General features: G+C 40.7%; 1 protein-coding gene across 1 annotated transcript in view; it reads right to left on the bottom strand.

Moving 5' to 3' along the window:
• Positions 1 to 21873, bottom strand: part of me1 (malic enzyme 1, NADP(+)-dependent, cytosolic) — a 136103-nt gene that overhangs the window by 73701 nt on the left and 40529 nt on the right. Inside the window, exons 2-3 of the mRNA XM_037677157.1 lie at positions 13311 to 13444; positions 10524 to 10673 (exon numbers count right to left, since the gene is read on the bottom strand). Coding sequence (XP_037533085.1) covers positions 10524 to 10673; positions 13311 to 13444 — 284 coding nt within the window. The remainder of the gene's footprint in view (positions 1 to 10523; positions 10674 to 13310; positions 13445 to 21873) is intronic.

Below are 21873 nucleotides of genomic sequence, written 5' to 3' on the forward strand. Positions count from 1 at the left end.
ATAAAGAAGTTAATTAGGCTGAAAGAAGCAAAAATGAGCACAAAACAGTGGAAATTATCTGAAAAAAGTTGAAATAAGCAAAAACTGCTGCCAAGTAGCTAAAAGGGCATGAAGAAGCTTAAATTACCAGAAGGATGTGGAGAGAACACATTTAAGCTGAATTAGGCTGAAAAAAGTTACAAGTGCAAAATTGTGGAATTGGCTGACAAATCTAAAATTAGCATAAAAACAACTAAATAGTAGCTGAAATAGCAGAAAAAGCTGAAACTTACTTGAATAAAGGAGCATAACAAGCTGAACTTAGAAATAAGTTAGGAGAAGCACAAAAGGGATGTAGTTAGCAGAAAGAATGTGAAAGGAGCACAAAACAGCTGAAAGAGGAGCTGAAATTAGCTGAAATTTCTTGAAAATAAGTTTAAATTTGCACAAAGAAGCTGAAAGAAGCTGAACCAGAACAAAATGTGAAAGGAGCAGTAAAAGGTTGTAAACAGATCTAAAAATCAGGGTGAAATACTAAAATCAAGAAGGTGACGCTCAACAAAAATTAAATGAATAAGAAAAACATTACAATTGCAAATACTTTTAAACATCATATTTTCAATTTTAAACTAATTTAAAGTTGAGCCTTTCAACAAAGTTGTGATTTAGATGTTGGAAAACTGAGCCACAAAAATTTTATATTTTATTTGACAGGTTTTTTATTGTTATTGTCAATAAATCATTTTAGGGCATAAACTTCATAAATACAGATGCTTTGAGATAAAGAGCACTAAATCCACCTCCCCCACACACACTCATAAAAACAAGTTGCCCATGGTTGATAGGCAGATGATACTTTGTTCACAATGTTTTGGATATTTAAATGTTAAAAAAGGTGCTTAAATATATAAATGAGATCCTTATTTAAAATGTTTAATGCACTATGACCTGTCAATTCTGGTTTGAGTTAGCTACAACTTGTCTGTAAGATCTATAATTTACAACAAAACTATTATTTTCACACTGGAGACAATGCAACTGTGTTATAACTTATATGTGCAACGCATTAGTAAAAAAAAATTAAATAAAAAAATAAAAAAGAACAACATACTGCTTCTCTACAATAGCACCAGGTTACAAATCAGTCCCTGCCATCACTGGAAATCAGTAGAAAATGTAAATAACCGCCTGGTTATTGGACAGAGACAATTTAACTAATGAAACCAACAAAGAAGAATAGTGAGTTTACGAACAGTAATATTCTTATGTTTTGTTTCTGTGGGCTAACTGCAGTGGTGGGATGTAACGAAGTACAAGTACTTCGTTACTGTACTTAAGTACACTTTTCATGTATCTGTACTTATGTAGAGTTAAACAAGGGTACTTTTTACTTTTACTTCACTACATTTTAGATTAAGTATCTGTACTTTCTACTACACTACATTTCTATAATGCGTTGTGTTACAAATTACATTCACATTGCAACTTTTTTATTTGTTCGTTAATTTGAAAGTAACCAATGGTGAGAGGGGAGTTTGTCCACTGAATCAATGCAAAATGGGCAGGTAACGTTAGGCCCGCCTTCAAGAAGAGCTGTATTCTAGAATATACACATCACTGAGCTGGGCGCACCCACAGCACCACTAACACACCCAAAATGAATTCCACCGAGGACAGTCAGCCAGAAGATACAATACGTGCCACCCATAGCCTTATTGAAAGACTATTGAAAGAAAGACTATTTAAAGACTATTCAGTACATCAGGACAGATTCTCTCTCCCAAAAGAGCCAGACTGGACTCAAAAATCTTTGAAAACCAACTTCTTGTGAACTTGAACAAGAAATGCTTGCTGCAATATTAAAATGTGTCAGTTCATGGGATGTTAGGAGACAAGAGATGTCTCCAAATGTCTCGACGCTCAGGTCCAAGTTTTAAAAATGGTGTCAGGAAGTTAAAATATTGTTCAATATTGACCCATTACAAGGTTGAACAGACATATTTTAACTAGAGTTGATGACAAACTGGAGCTGAAATGATCAGAGCCTGTTCCTTTGTTAGTTGTGTCTAATGCTCCTTTTTTTCAGGCAGACAACTTTTACTTAAATGTGTTTACTGCAGTTAAAATAACACATTGGTTTTGATTTGTGTTAAATAAAAAGTTTCAAAGGTATAATCATTCCTCTTTCTTATTTTGATTAATGTCATTTAACTCTGCAGGTCATCCCTGAAGTTCTGACGCACAGAATCACAAGTCCAAGTGTGAACTGTGTCACAGAGTAAACACAATAAAAACATGTATTATCTGCAGCATTGTTCATTAAAATGGAACAACACTATTAATGTATTACAGAAAATATACTTATGGTACGCAGACAAAGACATGTAGACCATTGCATTAGGTAATACATTCAGCAAGTACTTTTACTTTTAATGCTTTAAGTATTTTTAAAAGCAAGTACTTATTTACTTTTACTTAAGTAAAAACATTAATGTGGTACTTCTACTTTTACTAGAGTACATTTTTGTCTGTTTATATGTACTTTTACTTAAGTACAGTGTTTGAGTACTTTCTCCACCACTGGCTAACTGTCACCAGTTTTAGTATCAGCTGCCACTGCCAGAGGAGCAAAGAGCTCAACAGATCTCCTCAAGAGGATTAGATTCCTTCTAGTCGTCTCTTTGGGGGCCTCGCAAACAAAAATGTGTTGAATGCTCCTCTGAATTCAGCAGCAAGTACTTCTCAAACAAGTACAGCACAAAACAAGCTTGGCTACCAAAACCACAAGTAGGCAAGATGTAGGTGCATGAACGCTCTGGTTCATGTGCAGTGCTGTCATGTTAGAAATGTCTTGCTAAATAAAATAAAATAAAAAAAATACAACAACAAGCTCTTGCACGTATCTGGACAAGAGGAAGAGAAGCACAACAAGGATGGAGTATGTTTGCTGCAGAGCTGTCCTTTCTCTGTATAAACCTCTGCACCAAACTCTGCTACTGCACGGACAAGCAGGCTGCTTAGTTTTGGTATGTTTAGAAGGAGGAGTTGAACTCTTTAATGAGCTGAAGGTTTTACTGAGCAGGAAAATCTATTATTTCTGAGTGCATCATTGGCTGATCACGGATCAGTCAGGCTTAAGGCTGTTTCCCTCAGATTACCACAAAACTAACAAATGAATCCCTTGTTAAAATTATTTTAGCGTTATTATTTTAATAATGTATAATACTGGTGAGAGCTCACTGGCAAAAAAGGACCACTCATCTTTGTTTAAAACCCAGAAGCTGCTAACCAACAACAAGCCTGAGTTAAATGACATCTCTTCAACCAAGCAGCTAAAGAGTAAAACAATATATTATACAAAGCACATTTACGAACAAAATGTTTAGTGCCATTAAAATTCTTCCAACTCCTTGTGACAGCACTTCACAGTTAATCTCATCAAGATGTTTCCAGTCCTTCTGATCCAGATCCCTGAAGCTTGATATTCAGATCCTGACAGACAGCTGAAGCAGCAACCGACCCTCCAAGCTCAAACAGGAAGTCACTAATGGGACACATACGATCATAAATCTCCACCAGCAAGGCAGATTGGTTCATGTCACTCACCTCCAGTGCCCCTTGAACAAGCAAACCAGTGCTTTAAGAGCGATGATCATCAGTTTATTTAGCAGTGCAACACAAAGTGACAGTCAAATGACTGAACTAAAAATAGACACTTTGATGCTCTACTTATAGGATCGTTTTACTAAAACAAAACAATATCATTTATCACCGGTGGATGTTTTCTGCTGTCAAACAAAGTACACAACCCATATTTATAGTGAAAACAGAGTTCAACTGTGATGAAAACAAACCTCTACTAAAGACGGAGTCGGCGTCCGGGCAAGTTAACCAACAAAAGTCATCAGGTCCACTAATCATCCTGCGATGTGAATGTGCTCCTTTCTCTGAACACACCTTCCTGGCTCTGCCCCAACTGGAGATCAGAGAATCGGCCATGTTTCGACACTTAATGATGCGAGACCTCTGACCTCCTGCGCAGGACCTGTTGTTGGAGAGGTCAGTTCTGATGCAGCAGATTAGCTGGTAAAGTCAGCGAGACAAGGAAAGGCTGATACTTCCACACAGAAAGCCTTTATGTCCGAGAGCCGGCGATTAGAGCCCTAATCTGCTGCTACGGTGGTCCAGAGACAAACACACACACAAATGCAAATGGGAACAACAATATTTAACTCTCCAACTGGAGATATAAAATTATCATCCAAGATGTAGAAAGACAAGGCTTCTTAAAGCATATGTACCAGGAAGAAAATTACAAAGATGTCCACATTTTGTGCAAAAAAAAAAAAAAAAAGTGGAACTGAAATCCAGCTAACCTGGAACATCTGAGATTCACACAAGTAGGGATCCAGTCAAGTCAAATCCTGGAATGTTAGTGTTATATACTGTTTAAGAGATGCTTTGGGAATTTAAGAATTAAGAATTTACCAAGGTCAATAATCAGTAATAATAATAATAATAATAATAATAATAATAATAATAATAATAATAATAATTATTATTATTATTATTATTATTATATATATATATAGGTAGAAAAATCTAACAAAGTTAAGTCAGGTCCTCTGGACAATTTCTTTTTGTAGAAATGTTTCGTCTTTCATTCGGAGGACTTTGTCAGTCCAAGGCGCTGCAACAAACTCAGTCTTATGAATAGATATAATATAAAATATATATATATTTAATGATAATAGAAATATGTGAAGGTGCCATTTATAAGACTGAGGTTGTTGCAGCTCCTCGGACTGATGAAGTCCTTTGGATGAAAGACGAAACATTTCAACAAAAAGAAACCGTCCTGAGGACCTGACAACTTTGTTGGAATTAAGAATTTACTTCACTTATGTTTAAAAAGTTTATTACATATACAAAAACACTCCTTGAAAAACATTTTTTCATGTAATAGTTATGAGTCTTTTTAATAATCTGGTAGTGGGGGGCCGTTGCTACAGGCTTTTCAGTCCCTATGCAAGCTGTGCGAGAGTTTGGTTCACACTGCCGGTAGAAATCGAACCTCTTCAGAGTGGGAGTTGGACGCCTGTTGTCACAGATTCTGTCATCGTGGACACATCCAGGACACGGAGGAGAGATTATGTCTCTCTGTTGGCCTGGGAACACCTTGGGGTCCTCCCAGAAGAGCTGGAGGAGGTGGCTGTGGAAAGAGATGTCTGGGCCTCCCTGCTCAAGCTGCTGTCGCCACGACCCAACTTCAGAACAAGTGGAAGACGATGGATGGACGGACTGACGGCAGGTGGAATAATTCAGTCAATTCAGAAAATCTGCCAATATTTGTTTTAGCTATAATTTGGTTTTGTAGAAAGACAGAAAACATCTGCCCTGAGTGAGCAAAGCCACAGAGCTGGTTGAGATTTTACCAAAAATAAAAACACAAACAAACTAAGATTAGTATTTTAAATGGCTGGATGAAAAGGTTGAGAACCATTTTGAGAGTGGCCATCTTTGGTCTTCTTTGTGTACGCAGCAGTGTTTTATTCAGAGTAAGATTTTATCCTGGCCATCCTATCTTGGGATCATAAAACGACCCAACGTTGTAACATTATCCGTGACTGCACACACTTTGTGTCACATGTAATCTGCAGGAATGTCAAGTCTGAGACAAGAAGTCTGACGGTTTCCATGTACAGGCCGTCAAACATGTTCTGTGCAGGTTTACACACTGAGCGTCACACGCAGACTCAACATTTATAAAGGATTATACATCAAGACAAACACAATACCACAAACTGTCAGGTACTGCTCAGCCTTCTTAGATTGATGTCCCGCTTACATTTGTATTACTACACCTATATTTTGTATGAGTTCCTACATGTATAAAGCTGGCTCAGTGACAGGGCAGTCATCTGTATATATAATCCAGATGTATCTGAAATGTCTTGTCAATGCACAGTAACTGTTCCTTGTCATCAAATTCAATGTCAAACCACATTAATAAAGTTTTGTTTGTTTTTCAGGCAAGGACCGGCATTTGTATCCTGCTGCATTAAAAGCATTTCTCACCATCTGTCCTTTTGTTCTTGTTCTTGTAGTGGTGGCACAGAGGTTAGAGAAGGTGGGCCTGTAACTGGGAGGTCACCCTTTTGACTCCCCAGACTGACGAGGTCAAAAAATGTGGGTGGGAAAGGTGAAGCACCCGCACCTGCCTTCACCTTCATTTGCCCCACTCTGGGCCCTTGAGCAAGGCCCTTAAACCCCACCATCTGCTCCCCCGGGCGCCCTATAGCAGCCCTCTGCTCCACACAGTGGGCTGTGGTAGCTCGGTGGTCTGTGGTTGCATCAGGAAGGACATGAGGAAGACTGAGGAAGTCTTTCGGATGAAAGACGAAATGTTTCTACAATTTTTTTGTTTTGTTTTTTGGAATGTCCAGAGGACCAGATTTAACTTTTTTAGACAGTGAGTGATTAGTGCTACGTTTGTGCTGGTTTGTGTCGTTAAAATGTTTGTGCTGCTTTGGTTTCTGAGACACAGATGAAGGTGGATGAAGATGCGTCATCCCCACAGGACATGCGGTCAGCATCTCTGCTGGGCAGGAGCGTGTGCGCGAGCTGCAGCAGTAACATCTACTCCACAGACATGGACAACATCTCCTCTCGTTGTATTGTTAATAAATCAAAATAAAAATGTGCAATGACTTTGCGCTTTTATGGGCAGGGATTTGAGTTGCCGGCTCCGACCGAACAGTTGCCGGAATGCACACGGTGAAAATGAGGGAGTTTCCGGATCTTGTTCCAGTAGGATCCTATTCAAATTAACCACTGGTTCAAGCTCTTGTGTTATCTGAACAAGCCATTCTTGCTTTGCTGTCATAAAGAGCGTTTCAAAAACATCTTCATGTACTTCTTTTTTTGTCAGCAAAAAGCAAAACAAAAAAAAATTCTGTCTTTTTCCAGATGACACTGCTGATAGCCTGAAACTAATATACATTTGTCTTATTTCAGACAAAAGACTCGACATATTGTCTGGTTTGGGACATATACATGCACTTAAGTCAATACAAGCGTCCTCAGAGAACAATATCTTAGGTGGTCTTTTTCCAATCAGTCTGCTCAGAGTGAAAACAATCTCAGTATTTAAAACCACATGAGTACAGCTGAAGGTGGAGAATCCAAGTTAAACACCACACAGCACTGGGAGTGACAGCACTGTCACCTCTAAGTATTGGTAGCTGCTCTGGAGGTTTGCTGTCAGGAACAGATCTGCACCAGAGATTAATTTAATTGAAAGAAAACAAATACCAGAGAGAAGAGTATGCAAGTGTGTGTGTGAGAGGCAGTGGAAGTATTTAATAAGTGTGTGAAGGGAAAACGTGCAAGTATATTACCAACAATAATCAATCATTTCATTAGACAGCACGAGTTTGATTTCATTTACAGATATTCACAGCTCTCCCTCACATGTTCCTGTTCCACACTTTACAAACCAGAGGAACACACAAGCCTGCCTTTTGATTTTCCAGCACATTCTTGTTGTAGTGGGAAAATAGATTATCCTAAACTTCGTTGGCAAAATCATCCAGAGGGAATACTGAAACCAAAACAGCAGTCTCAAGAACAAAATGGTCGTTTTTGCTTGGATTAGATTTTAGTTTCATGTCATTGAGTGTTGCGAGCGTGGAGACTTCACAAGCAGTGGAGATCAAGTGATGCGCCTTCAGTTAGAATGTTATGACAGCCCATTTAATGCCAACGTCAAAGATCTTTAGAGTCGACATCAGATCACATTCATTCAACCTTTATTGATACCAGTTAGTCAAACTGGGTCATGAGGACTCGTTTACAAGAGAGACGTGTACATAATTTTAGTTTCAGAAAATCCTGTTAAATTAAAGGTTAATGCTTAAAGCTAGTTGTGCTTTGTTTTGTGTGTCATGTATGTAGATATACATTTCATTCATTCAACCTTTATTTATACAGGTTAATCCCATTGAGCTTCGGGGACTCATTTACAAGAGAGACCTGACTTTAACAAAGAGCGATGACAGTGGACAACAAAGACAACAGTAGACAATCATAAAGGATGCATACAAATTTAGATATTTTTTTCTTTTTAACAAGTGGAAATAAAATGGTATTTAAAATAAAATGTAACTTAAAAACAGCTAGATTGTAAGGCGGTGTAGAAAACTAAAAACAGGAACAGGTCTGCATTGGTTTTTCCCAAGAATTTAACACATGTTTGAAGCCACTTGGAGAACTTAGCCATTTCTGGATGCATAAGTTTAGTCTTGTTTCCTATAATCAGTTAAAACTAAACTGATTTTGCACAAAGTGTTTATTAGGCTTTGTAATGTCACATTTACACGCCAACATACTGAATTTTGCTGTAAATTATTCCACTGTGTTGCTCTGCGTCATGAACACACTACTGCAGTATCTATTTGAAGTTATTAGGATGCACAGCTGCAGAAAGAAAAGCTTTGCAGAGAGTGGTGAAGGCTGCACAGAAGTCTGTTGGAATCAGCCTCCCCACCATCACAGACATTTATACCTCCAGATGCAGGAAGAGAGCCACCTGCATCATGAAGGACCACACTCACCCAGCACACACACTTTTTGCCCCACTCCCCTCAGGAAGGCAGTTGAGGAGCATTAAGTGTAGAACCACTAGACTGAGGAACAGCTTCTACCCTGAGGCTGTTAGACTCATGAACATCTAACCAGGAAAATCACTGTGGAAATCACATCATGTTGCTGCTGATCTGTTTCATGTTGATGTGTTCATGCGTGCTCATCTACTCACACAGACTCATGCTCATGTTCGTGCTGCTACTCGACGTAATGTTTTTATGCTATTAGTGCTTAGTGTATTTTAGTTGATGTTTTTCTTAGTTCATATCTTGGATGTTATTATTGTTTTTCTTTTACATTTTTATTGTTGGATGTAACTGGGAATCCGTGTACATAATTTCGCTCCACATGTGGTGCGAATGACAAAGAATCTCAGACTCTGACTGACTGACTCTGACTGACTCTGACTGACTCTGACTTATTAGTATTTATTTTAAGATATGCGTGAGCACCTATTTATCCCGTCGTTACAGACATTTTGTTTGTTTGTCAGAGGTTAGTTCACCCTGGGTTACATTTTCACATGGGAAGAGCGATATTACCATGAGCGTCATGTCAGTTAGATGTTTATGGAGTTTTTCCACACCACGAACAAAAAAAAGTTTGTTTTTATGGGTTAAAGTGAGATCATGTTCCTTATTTTCAGTTTCTCAACTCTTCAGTGCACTTTGTATGGTTCACATTTATCATGATTCCCTCTAAATTTAGCTTAATCGTTATACAGTAAAATGTTGCCATTACTGCAAAGAATAAAAGCTGAAAGAAACCTTTGAGAATAAATTTTCCTCAGGTGGTTGTTAAATGATGCATTTGAGAAGGATCTGGTTTTGTCACACAGTCAGCAAATGCCTGAGCAAAACCAGTAAAACAACAAAAATATAAACTTTGTGGTAGCAGACTAGGCTGAAGCAAAGTGGGAAAACAAGGACACAAGTTTTACTTTGTCTCTCCCCCCCCCCCCCCCCCAATAGCTGAGAGTTGTGTATAGGATTTTTTTTTTAAATTGCAGAAGAGGAGAGTTGGTCAAATACAACAATAGACAAGGATCTAACAAAAAAGGGACTGTGAGCTGCATTGAATCCTGATATAAAGTTTCATTTTGTGAGGAACAAAGGACAAAGACTCTACTTCCTAAGAAGACTAAACAAGTATGGTACAAACACCAGCATCCTCACCAACTTTATAGGTGCACCACTGAGAGCCTGGTGACAGGTTGCATCACAGAGTGGTACATGAACTGCACCAGTCAGAGCTGGAAAGAACTACAGAGGGTGGTGCAAACAGCAAAGGGCATCACTAGCAGTCTCCACACCATCCAGGACATCTACCACAGCCGATGTCTGCGTAAAGCATGCAGCATCATTAAGGACCACACCCACCCAGCATAAGGACTCTTGCGTCCACTACCCTCAGGCAGACGATACAGGAGTCTGTCATCAGGCACGAAAAAACTCAAAGACAGTTATTATTCACCAACTGTCAGATTACTGAACTCTCGATAAATAACACTGAACAACTGGCAACAACTTTGCACCAAGCCACATCTGTGACGACTAATATGACTAATATTAGCTTGTGACAGCTAATATGTTTATTGCTGCTGCATCCTGCTTGCACCGTTGTTTACCATCTCTCTTTAGGACCTTGTAAATATAATAAATACTTTCTCACTTTTTGGTACTTTATTTTTGTACCCTTACTGCATGCTTTTAGTATTTCTTGTTGGTTTGTTCTTTGATTTTCTTTTTTTAGCGAGTCAAATTGGTTTTTGTCATCCTAAGCATTTCATTGTACTGTTAACCTCGTGTTAGCCTTGCATATGACACAAACATAACTTGAACTTGAACTTGGAATGCACGACAGTTCAAAAGTGAGTTGGAGTTGTAATTGTGACTTACCTCGGTCTTCTAAATATGAGGCCATATTGCTGGCAGGCCAGGCCCACAGTGGGAGTGTAAATGATTGGCATAAATCTCTCAACATCAGATGTAATGAACCGATAGAAGAGCTTCTCGTTACGGTCCTGAAGCCCCATCAGAAACACATATCTGAAAGTATTAAAAAATAAAACATGTTAACCTTTCATACCATGAGGATCTGGAAGGAGACAAGGCACCAGCTCCCCATGACCCTGACAGGCACAAGATGAGCTACAGAGTAGTTAATAGAATTCAGATGTAACATTTTGTTTGCTTAAAAAGATTAGACATCAAGAAGACTGAAAGATTATAAGTATGAGATAAACCCCAATGAGTGCATTAGACTGTCACACAGCAAACTCTTGATGGAGTAAAATCCATGAAGTCCTAAAACTCTGGTTTCAGAAGAACAAATAAAGGCATTTTTGATTTAGTTCCAAATGACTGAAAGAAGTTGGATCACAGGCAGCTGACAAAAGCTCTTTGTTATGAAGATTGAGCAGGAACTTGTATTTGACCCATTGTAAGCAGAGTATGCCAGAAAGAGCTCTATTCACAATCAAAGTTTCCATAAAGCCACAAGCACAAGGTGCCGCTTGTTGAAAAGATAAAAACATGCACCGTTTCTCTGCTGCAGGTTAGGCCACAGCAACTACACAATACTGGGTGGTGGCAGCTGCTTTTGAGAATTATTTTCTTAATCTCAGTCCAAATGAGCTTTTCCCACATTCATTACATCACAGATAAGGTTCTGTGATAATAAGTTGAAGGAAATGTGGCCTTAAAATAATTTGTAAAACCAGTTTATGCAGCTCCTCCTACCACTAATCTATGTAAGACCAGCTACAGACCTGTCAGCTAAATGACAAAGTGTTTAAACAGGGCAAAACTGAACAGCTAACCTTGAACCTCATCACTCATTCCATGTTGCGTGCTGAAAAACATGGTCACAGCAGAACAATATTTCCTGCCTGCTTTTGTTTTTGGTATAGTCCTTTTCTGCACCAGAGACAACTGCATGTATGCGTTATGTTCATGACCTCATGTTCGGGCTGCTATTGATATACTGTATTATTTTACATTATTAGTGTTTAGCGTTTATCTTAGATCTTTTAGCATATCATTTAGTGTTCGTTTAGCATATGTAAAGCTTAGATCCTTATATACTGTTTCTTTTTATACTTCATATTTTTGCTATTGTTGGATGTAACTGGGACCCTGGGTACACAATTTTGTTCCGCCTCATGTACCACATGTGATGTGAACGACAATAAACTTAACTTGAACTTGAACGTATTCAACTGTGAACCAATTCCACATTCTTCAGAAAGAGAAGGAATCAAATAAAACCCCAAAGCTTTTAATCTAGCAGCATTTCAGATTACATCTCATGAAGACATGGTCTGGTCTTGTCTGATGACCCAGTGCTCTCTGATTGTACAAAACAGATTCACTAGTACATCAGCTCATTTCTATCAAGCTAATTTTAAAGTTTGCTTCTTCTGGGTCACAATCTCATTGGATGGGAATTTTCCCTTCAGCTGCACCACTTTATAAACCCCAGTACGAGTTGGCAAAGTCTGTGGAAATCCACTTTCTCTGGTATTAGAAGGGTCGCTCAAGCCACTGCATGAACTAAGATGTGCTTGCTGTGGGGGTTTCTTTAACACTGTCACAAAAACATTCCAAACTAACTTAAACAAATAAAAATTTAAAAATGGCTGTTTATAATAGAACGAGAAGGAATACGTTAAAGTCAGTGTTTAGCAGTCATCGTTACCAAACAAGGATTAAGTAGAGGGCGGTACGGTGGTGCATTTGGTATAAATGTCGCCTCGCATTGAAAAGGTTGCTGGAGTGAATCCTGGCCGAGGCTTTTCTGGGTGGAGTTTGCATGTTCTCTCCATGCATGCATGGGTTTCCTCCCACAGACCAAAAACATGCATGTTAGTCTGATTGGTAACTCTAAATTGTCTCTAGGTGTGAGTGAGAGAGTGAATGGTTGTTTGTTTCTCTGTGTGCCTGTGATGGACTTGGAAAGGAAGCGGGTAAAGATGATGGATGGATGGATGGATGGATGGATGGATGGATGAAGTCGTAAACAAAAGGCTTGAGTCAAAAATCCCAAAGTTTGAACACACTTGAGCTCCAGAGACAAGATTGTGAGTTATATGCTGAAAAAAACATGGGTTTGTGATTTTGTGTCACTGTTATTCTTGGAAATGAGACAATTGAAATGCAGTTTAGTTAGTTTTTTTTTTTAAGTTTTTTTACTCTGAATCCAACACTGCGTCTGTGAGTTTTCACTCATCTTTCACATTCGGACTGAGAGCCCATGAATCAAGTAACTGGGGGATGAAAGCTGGGTAAAGGCTGATGACAGCTGATCAAGGAGGCCAAACTGGAAGGGTAGCATATCCTGCGTTTGTTGTGCAACGGTTGTGGCTCTAAGTGATGAAGCATGTGATTTAAATGAAGTGAAGTTTTTATATGGTCACTGTGGACGTTGGAAAAACAAATGTATAGGGAGTAAATGGGAAAGATGTTAAAAAAGGAACAGTCGGCAGATTTATGCAGTAAATTCCACAGTGTGAGGAGACAGATGATCTCAGAGGGCTGATAGCTTATCTGTCTCCGTTTTAATACGTTTCAAGTGAAGGATCTCTTTGCACACACGGATCCGTAAAAATTTAACTCCTGTGACGGGTAAGATATTAAGTCGTAACCCCACTATAAATTCCTGTTTGGTTTGTATGCATCGCTCACCTGTCCAGGTCATCTCTTGTCATGTCGTAGTTTTTGAGCACTCGGAGCAGCTGGACATCCTGGCTGTTGAAGCAGGGAGGCAGCAGGCCGTGGATTCCCAGCTGGAGGCGTTCGTCTAGGGAAAAGGCTAACCCCTGCAAGCAGACACATGGAGCACCATCAATCTTTGTCCTCCACCATCATGATAAATAAAAAGAACGTATAGAGCAGGAATGGGTCCATTTCCATTTTCAAGGGATGAAGTTTTTAAAGCCAGAGTTCATAAACAACAAATATTTTTTCATACAATTCCTACAGATTTAACTTTTTATATTTTGAGATGAAGGTCACGCAAGAGGCGTCCAAATCAGATGTCTGGACCACCTGACCTGACTCCTTTCAAAGCAGAGGGGCAGTGGCTCTACTCTGAGTTCACCCCAGATGACGGAGCTCTTCACCCTACCTCCAAGACTGAGCCCCGCCACCCTTTAAAGGAAGCTCATTTCAAACACTTGCACCAAAATGAAACAAACAAACAAAAACTATTTTTGAGAACTAAACATGGCGGCAGCATCCCGGTTGGTTTACACTGAAGGAGATGTTCCAAATTTGCTGTGATCCAGTCATGTTCTGATGGATTGTGTAAGTTGTAGCACAGTTGTCATCCAGTGTGAAGAGGGTCTTTGGTTTACAGTCAGTTCTCTGCAGCTCCTGGCTTGGTATTTACTCTGACATGCATCATCTGTGACACCTTAGATGCACTGAGCCGTGCTCTTCCACACTATGACCAATATGCCAACAGACACAAGTGGGTACCAAATTCTTATAGAAGCATTTCAAGAGCAGCACACATGAAAGAAGTACCGTATTTTACGACATACAAGTCACAGTTTTTTTGCATAATTTACATGCCCTGCGACTTATAGGCCGAAGCGACATATTTATGGATTTTTCCACTTTATTAGACAAATGTGGACTGATGCGACTTATAGGGCGGTGCGACGTGTCCGCCGGAAAATACGGTATGGGGGTGGGAGGTGTGATCTCTTCAGCCTACGGAAGTGCAGACGCTACTGGGCTTTCTACACCAGGGACCCAGTGTTTCTTGACCAAGAGAGCAGCTTGGTTATGTGCACCCCCAGGAACCTGGTGCTCTCCACCACCTCCACCTCTGTGCTGTTTATGAACAGCGGCCATAAGGCTGACACATTGTTCAGTTTTAAGACTGGTTGGCTTGTTATGCTGCTATAAGCTCAGACTCCTGGAGGACAAATTGACCTCATTTCCTTAAATGATTTACTAAAATTGAATAGTTTTCATTTGATACCACTTCTATCAATATGTGATTCTTGACCTGCCATTGTGTATCTGTTCCTCTCAAACCCATCCGGTCGAAGCAGATGGCCGCTTGTCCTGAGCCTGGTTCTGCTAAAGGTTTCTTCCTCATGATGGAGTTTTTCCTTTCCACCGTCGCCTTCATGCTCAAGATGAGAATTCTGTGATGGAGTTAAACTCGAAGCAGTCTGCTCCTCAGATAAATACTGTTAAATTATTATTTTTATATATGAATGTTTCTGTTGACTTATTTAATATATAAATATTTCTGTTCAGTGCCCTGAGAAGACTTCTGTTGTGACTTGGCGCTAAATAAATAAACTGAATTGAATTGAATTGAATTGAATTGGTGTGTGATGTCCCGCTTCTTCATTTTCAGGTCACTGGTTCCCATGTCCAGCAGTCACTGTGTGAGAGGCAGGGGACACCCAGGACAGGTCTCCAGTCCATCATAGGGACACGGAGACAAACAACCATTCAATCTCTCACTCACACTTAGGGACAATTTAGAGTTACCAATCAGCCTAACATGCATGTTTTTGGTCTGTGGGAGGAAACTGGAGTACTCAGAGAAAACCCAAGCATGCACGGAGAGAACATGCAAACCCCACCCAGAATGGCCCCCGGCTGAGATTTGATCCAGTGGCTTTCTCGCTGAGAGGCAGCCGTTCTACCAACTGCTCCACCGTTCCACTCATATCACTGTATATTTCTGACTAAAAAGATTGAATTTGCTGCCAGCACATGAGCAACAGCTCTCAACAGGAGGATAGTAACATTGCAGCTCAGTTTGAAATGTTTGAGAGAAATAAATTATTTTCTGTGCGAATATCCCTGAGCCAAGAGAGGCAGCAGTCAAACGTGCCCATTTCTGTCAGGTTGCTATCGGTCTGTGGTCAAGACAGCTGCCTCTTGCTCACAGTTGGATGTGATGTCCTCTTTCAGACAGCATCATCCTTAAAACCACACAACAAAGCCAGACTAATGCCCACTGACCTCCACCAGCTTTTATCTCGTCACCTTTGACACTTTAGCTAAAATCCTGAAAAACAAGACACGTGTGGAGTGTCAGAGTAACCCTGAGGTTGTAACCTCTGTCAGTGTGAACTTTGACAGGAGATTTCAGTGCAAAGAGGAAACAGTGGTCTATTAGAAGACAGCCAACGCATCCATCAGGGACGCCAAAATGTGGTGGCAGAGAGAAATTTGCTGATTTTTAATTTGACGTGCAATCTGCTGTAAAATAAAATCTTAGGATTTAAAAAGTAAACATTTGTTATAATTATTCCATTCCACATGAGCTAAGAAAAAAAAAAGTTCCAAGATGTGATATCATTTGAACACCTGCTTATAAGATATGATTTTTTTTTAAATAAAATACAAGCATGCAGAAAAAAATGACCAACACAGACACACATCTAAAAAAATAAGACTTTAAAAAGCTCCACAATGTTGATTTAAGATTAAATCTAAATTCTTCTTTGGGATGAAGAGGCAAAAGAAACAAAAAACAGGCAATTTCCCTTTTGGCAGCACATCTGTGATAATTAGATTTTGTGCTTTTTAAACTGTCTGCAGAACAAGCAGGAACGGCTGAACAGTCATGACCAAAGCGTTTGGCAGTGACACAAATACTGTGCTTTGATAACTTCGTAGCTATCTTCAGGTATATTGTTTTTGTTGCGCTGTCAGTTTAAATTCAGCATAGTAGTCACATTGAATAGTCACATTATTGTAACCACAGGTGGATAAGAATGTCCATCCATCCATTTTCTTTACCCGCTTATTCCATTTTGGGTCACGGGGGTCGCTGGTGCCCATGTCCAGCAGTCACTGTGCGAAAGGCGGGGTACACCCTGGACAGGTCTCCAGTCCATCACAGGGACACATAGAGACAAACGAGACAAACAACCATTCACTCTCTCACTCACACCTAGGGACAATTTAGAGTTACCAATCAGCCTAACATGCATGTTTTTGGACTGTGGGAGGAAACCGGAGTACCCGGAGAAAACCCATGCATGCACGGAGAGAATATGCAAACTCCACCTAGAAAGGCCCCTGGACCGGGGTTTGAACCAGGGACCTGCTCGCTGAGAGGCAGCAGCTCTACCAGTTGCGCCACCGTGCTGCCCGGATAAGAATGTGAACTGCTAAAACAATTTTGTCTATCAAATTAGCAGAGTTATTGCTATAAAAGAGTGGCAAATGTGTTTGAAATCAGTGTCTTTTTATGTTAAGAGGCTGTCACGCAGTGACGTATAGCATCAGTGTACGCCATCATGTGAAAAAAAAGGCAAACAAGATGTAAGTTGCACAAGTTCGGTGTAAATTGTGAATAGGTTACCAGCAAACTGATTTACGATGGCATAATGTTTGTCGTATGGCGACGCCAGACAAAACTTTTGTACATGCACAAAATTTTAAGCGTATGTATACATGTTGCTAATAAGTTAAACATACGTTACAGGTTCACACACATTACATGTAAGTTACTCAGAAGTTGACATACATCGGACACCAGCTGGGTAATTTTGTAGCATATGAGTAACTTATTTCTAACCTATAAGAATATTATTTTGAAAATCTGTAACTCATGGCAGCACGGCGGCACAGTTTGTAAAGATGCTGCCTCTCAGCGAAGAGGTCGTCCCGGTTCAAATCCTGGTCCGGGGGCCTTTCTGGGTGGAGTTTGCACGTTCTCTTCATGTGTGGGTTTTCTCCAGGTACTTCCCACAGACCAGAAACATACATGTTAGACTGATTGGTAACTCTAAATTGTCCCTAGGTGTGAGTGAGTGAGTGAGTGAGTGAGTGAGTGAGTGAGTGAGTGAGTGAGTGAGTGAGTGAGTGAGTGAGTGAGTGAGTGAGTGAGTGAGTGAGTGAGTGAGTGAATGGTTGTTTGCCACTATGAGTCCCTGTGATGGACTGGAGACCTGTCCAGGGTGTACCCCGCCCCTCGCACAGTGACTGCTGGACATGGGCACCAGTGACCCCTGACACCCCAAAAATAAGAAACAGATAAAAGACAATGAATGGATGGATATCTAACTCGGAAGTGGGGGCGCAGAGGTTAGAGAGGTGGACCTGTGATCCGAAGATCGCCGGTTCACACCCCGGCCCCGACAACATCAAAATTGTGGGTGGGGTAGGTGAGGCACCCACACTTGCCCCCACCCTCATTCGCCCCACTCTGGGCCCATCAGCAAGGCCCTTAACACACCATCTGCTCCCTAAACAGGTCTCTCTTGAAAATGAGTTCTCGTGGCTCAATGAGACTACCTGAATAAATAAAAGCTAAATGAAAAAAAAAAAGAAAAAACTCATCCGAGACGTGTCAACATATTGTAATATCTGTACCTTAAAGGGTTAATGTTCTAGGTTCCAAAGGGGAGGGGGGCTAGGTGTGCAAGAGGTGTTTGTGTATGAAAGATGGTGGAGAGCCCCCAAAATTCTGTCATACGCTCGTATACGTTATAGGACATGCTATGGATAAGTTACTCATTACTTAATCATACATTATGTTTGTTCAACTTGTCAACAATACAGAATGTTTACGCCCTAAAGAAGCTTCCAGTTAATTATTTTTTCCATCTTCAGCAGATGCACCATGTTGGCCACAATTTTCATATGTCGGCATAAGCTGTATAAAATGTTATCTAGTGTGACAGAGCCCTTAGCAAGAATAATCTTCACCAAAAAAAAAAGTCTCACTGTCATTGCCCACATGAGTGTTGACATACCCCAGAAGAACAAGGGAGTCCCCAGGAGGTGCACTCTCCAGTACCCCCTCCATGGACTCCAAAAAGGGTGGGTAATCTGAGCTGCTGTTTGATGCATAAGCACTAACGGTCAGAACCCGTCCCCCCACACGTAGGCGGAGGGAGGCTACTCTCTCATTCACTGGGGTGAACCTCAACATACAGGCACAAGATGGGGGCAACAAGTATGCCAACTCCTGCTCGGCGCCTCTCACCAGGGGCAACTCCAGAGTGGAAGAGTGTCCAGCCCCTCTCAAGGAAACTGGTTCCAGAGCCAGAGCCAGAGCCATGCGTCGAGGTGAGTCCGACTATTTCTAGCCAGAACCTCTCAACCTCACACACCAGCTCAGGCTCCTTCCCCACCAGTGAGATGACATTCCACGTCCCAATAGCCAGCTTCTGTAGCCGAGGATCAGACTGTCAGGGTCCCCGCCCTCAGCCACCACCCATCCCACATTGCACCCGACCCCTTTGGCCCCTCCCACAGGTGGTGAGCCCATGAGAAGGAGGACCCACGTTTCGTCTTCGGGCTGTGCCTGGCCGAGCTCCATGGGTAAAAGCCCGGCCACCAGGAGCTCGCCAGCATGCCCCACCTCCAGGCCTGGCTCCAGAGTAGGGACCCGGTGACCCACGTCCGGGCGAGGGAACACGATTTCCATCCATTTTTTTCAACATAAGGGGTAATTATACAGAAAAAAAAAACATATGAATAATCAATTCAATCAATTATTGTTGCACCTGGGAAAAAACAGCAGTTTTCCAGATCATCAACTTCAAGGTGAGAGGTTCACTTGCAGTGAAGGTTTGAGGACATTCATGTGACCAGCAGGCTCCTGGCCTGTCTCCTCTTGAGGAATCATTTTTCCAGCAGTGCAATGTTGCTCATCGTTATCAGTAGGTGAGTGGGAAAGCATCCAACACTTGTAGTGAGGTGAAGATCTTTACAAAACAGCCTCATGACAAGAAGGGCAACAAAGATGCCACTTCTGTTCAATGAAAACATCAAGGACGAAATGAAATTCTTCAGGACCAGGACTGAACAAACTTTGAGGCTTCTGGTAAATCTGAGACGTCAGTTGCCAGAAGAAAGAAAAGTGAGCATCATCATGAATCCAGTCTTGTGTTAACAAAAAGCCTCCTGATACAGCTCATACTTGGGTTGCCTCTCCTCCCCTTCAATAGAGACGGCTTACATCCAGTCCCCCCCAAGGAGAGTGGGATCAAAACGTCCTCCAAAAGCAACTTCTCCCAACAATCCAAGAACAGTTTGGTGACATTCTGTGTATTTTACAGCAGGATGGAGGACTATCAAAAGGGAAAAGTGGTAAACGAAGTGGATCCAAAAAACATAACATTGAAATGTAAAACTTGTGGCCCAGAAACTCCTCAGAACTTAATCACATTCAGAGCCTGTGGTAAAAACAACAACAGGTGGATAAACAGAAACCATCTGATCAACACTCTGAGCATTAATAACATGAATGAGTCACTAACAGCTTGGATTGGACATCCAGCATGCCAGAGCAAACTGCAGACATTATGAACCACATAACCCGTCTCAATGGATCTGAAGAAAGGTCACCGCTTATTCGAGAAACTCAAACCCAATCCTTGATCTGCCCGTTGTTACACGAGACCTGATGCAGTCTGTACTTAACAGACCTCAAATACACAGAAGCAGCTCTGAATTACAACCTTCCCCAATTATCAAAAAAAGATTTTCTTTTTTCCAGAGTGCCATCTGTTCACTTCAGACACGAGCGTGCCCACCGCTGCTCTGCTGTCTTCAGCAGCTGAACATGAGCGATGGATGAAGGACTCCTAAAATACACAAAGCACAGCGAGCTCAATACGGGGCTCTAAACCGAGAGCCGTTTCTCACACAGGCCCTCAGCGCTCTGTCATTAACTGGGATATTTTTGCACACGCACGTGTGCATGGTGAGTTTACAGTACAAAGTGCAGCTGGTTATGATGCAACTCACATAATTAGACACAAGAATAATAAGTGAAAAAATAACATATGCACACACAATCAAGAACTTTTCAAAACCAAAATGATGCTTGGACAAACAACCCTCTTAATGGAGCAGCTAAACCAATTTCCCACAAGAATCATGCAGAATGTGATACAAGCACAAGTTCGGAAAGTCAAGGGTCTTTAAACAATTTCATCCAATCGGCCATTTAAAAATCCAAAACTGTGGCTATTTTTTAATAAGGTCGACAAAATCATGGTTAGTCCAGTTGATTGGGGTTGGACTCTGAAAGGAAAGACATGGCAGGTCTGTTGGACCACTCTCCTACTGCCACAAGCAGTTCTGACCAGGATCTGCAGGATCTGACCAGCTGTTTCTTTAAGAAAAGCTGCAACCAGAGATGTAATTGTTCTTGTTCAGGACTCCGAACTGCTCGATGCTCTGCAGCTGCACGCCTCCACAGACAACAGCCAATATATCCTGTACTGAACAAGATGCAAAGTTACTAACATCATAAATGTTTAGTTTATTTACTTTAGTCAAAATTTAAACATAGAAGTATATTTTTAAAAAAATCATAAATTAGCAGGTGCTGATGATTTTGGGTAGTATTAGTAATCCTTTTATTTTTTAATACTCCACTACAGAAGTATTTTGTACTTTACATGTTTGGCAGGACAGTTACTTCAGTATTTTTTATAGGGTTTCTGCCTGCTGGACAGATTTGGAATAATAGTGTTTCAATTTTATTGAAAGTATTCAATAAAAAGTGGATTTTCAGATGTAATGTTTGTTTTTATTTTTATTTTAACTTGTAAAATGACACAAAGATCATTCAGATTGATCAAATAATGACTTTAACAAATAATTAATGTGCAAAATTAAGCTCATTTTGGTAGTCATCTCTTGTAAAAAATAAAATAAAAGATAAAACAAATCAAAATAATGGCAGCCAGAGTGCGGCATGGTGGTACAGTTGATAGAGCGGCCACCTCTCAGCAAGAAGGTTGCCAGATAAATTCCTGGCCGGGGACCTTTCTGGGTGGAGTTTGCATGTTCTCTCAGTGAATGTGTTTCCTCCAACAGACCAAAAACATGCATGTTAGGCTGATTGGTAACTCTAAATTGTTCCTAGGTGTGAGTGAGAGAGTGAATGGTTGTCTCGTTTGTCTCTGTGTCCCTGTGATGGACTGAAGACCTGTCCAGGGTGCCCCCTGCCTCTCACACAGTGACTGTCGATATGGACACCAGTGACCCCCGCAACCCGAAACAGAAGAAGAGAGTAAAGATAATGGATGGATAGATGGATGCTTATAGATAATGGCAGCCATCTTGGATTTTCAAATGGTCAATCAGGCACATTTGACAAATACCTCAAAAAGAATGATAAAAGTTCTGTGTAAGCATCCAATTTGCATAATTTTCCCATTTTCCGCTCTGCTATATTGAACAGAGCAGATTTGCGCACAAGTCCCCTGTAAAGTGTTGGGACAACCTTCAGGTTCAGGTT

Source organism: Nematolebias whitei, chromosome 5 (genome assembly GCF_014905685.2).
Source record: "Nematolebias whitei isolate Nwh7 chromosome 5, NemWhi1, whole genome shotgun sequence".
NCBI lineage: Eukaryota > Metazoa > Chordata > Actinopteri > Cyprinodontiformes > Rivulidae > Nematolebias > Nematolebias whitei.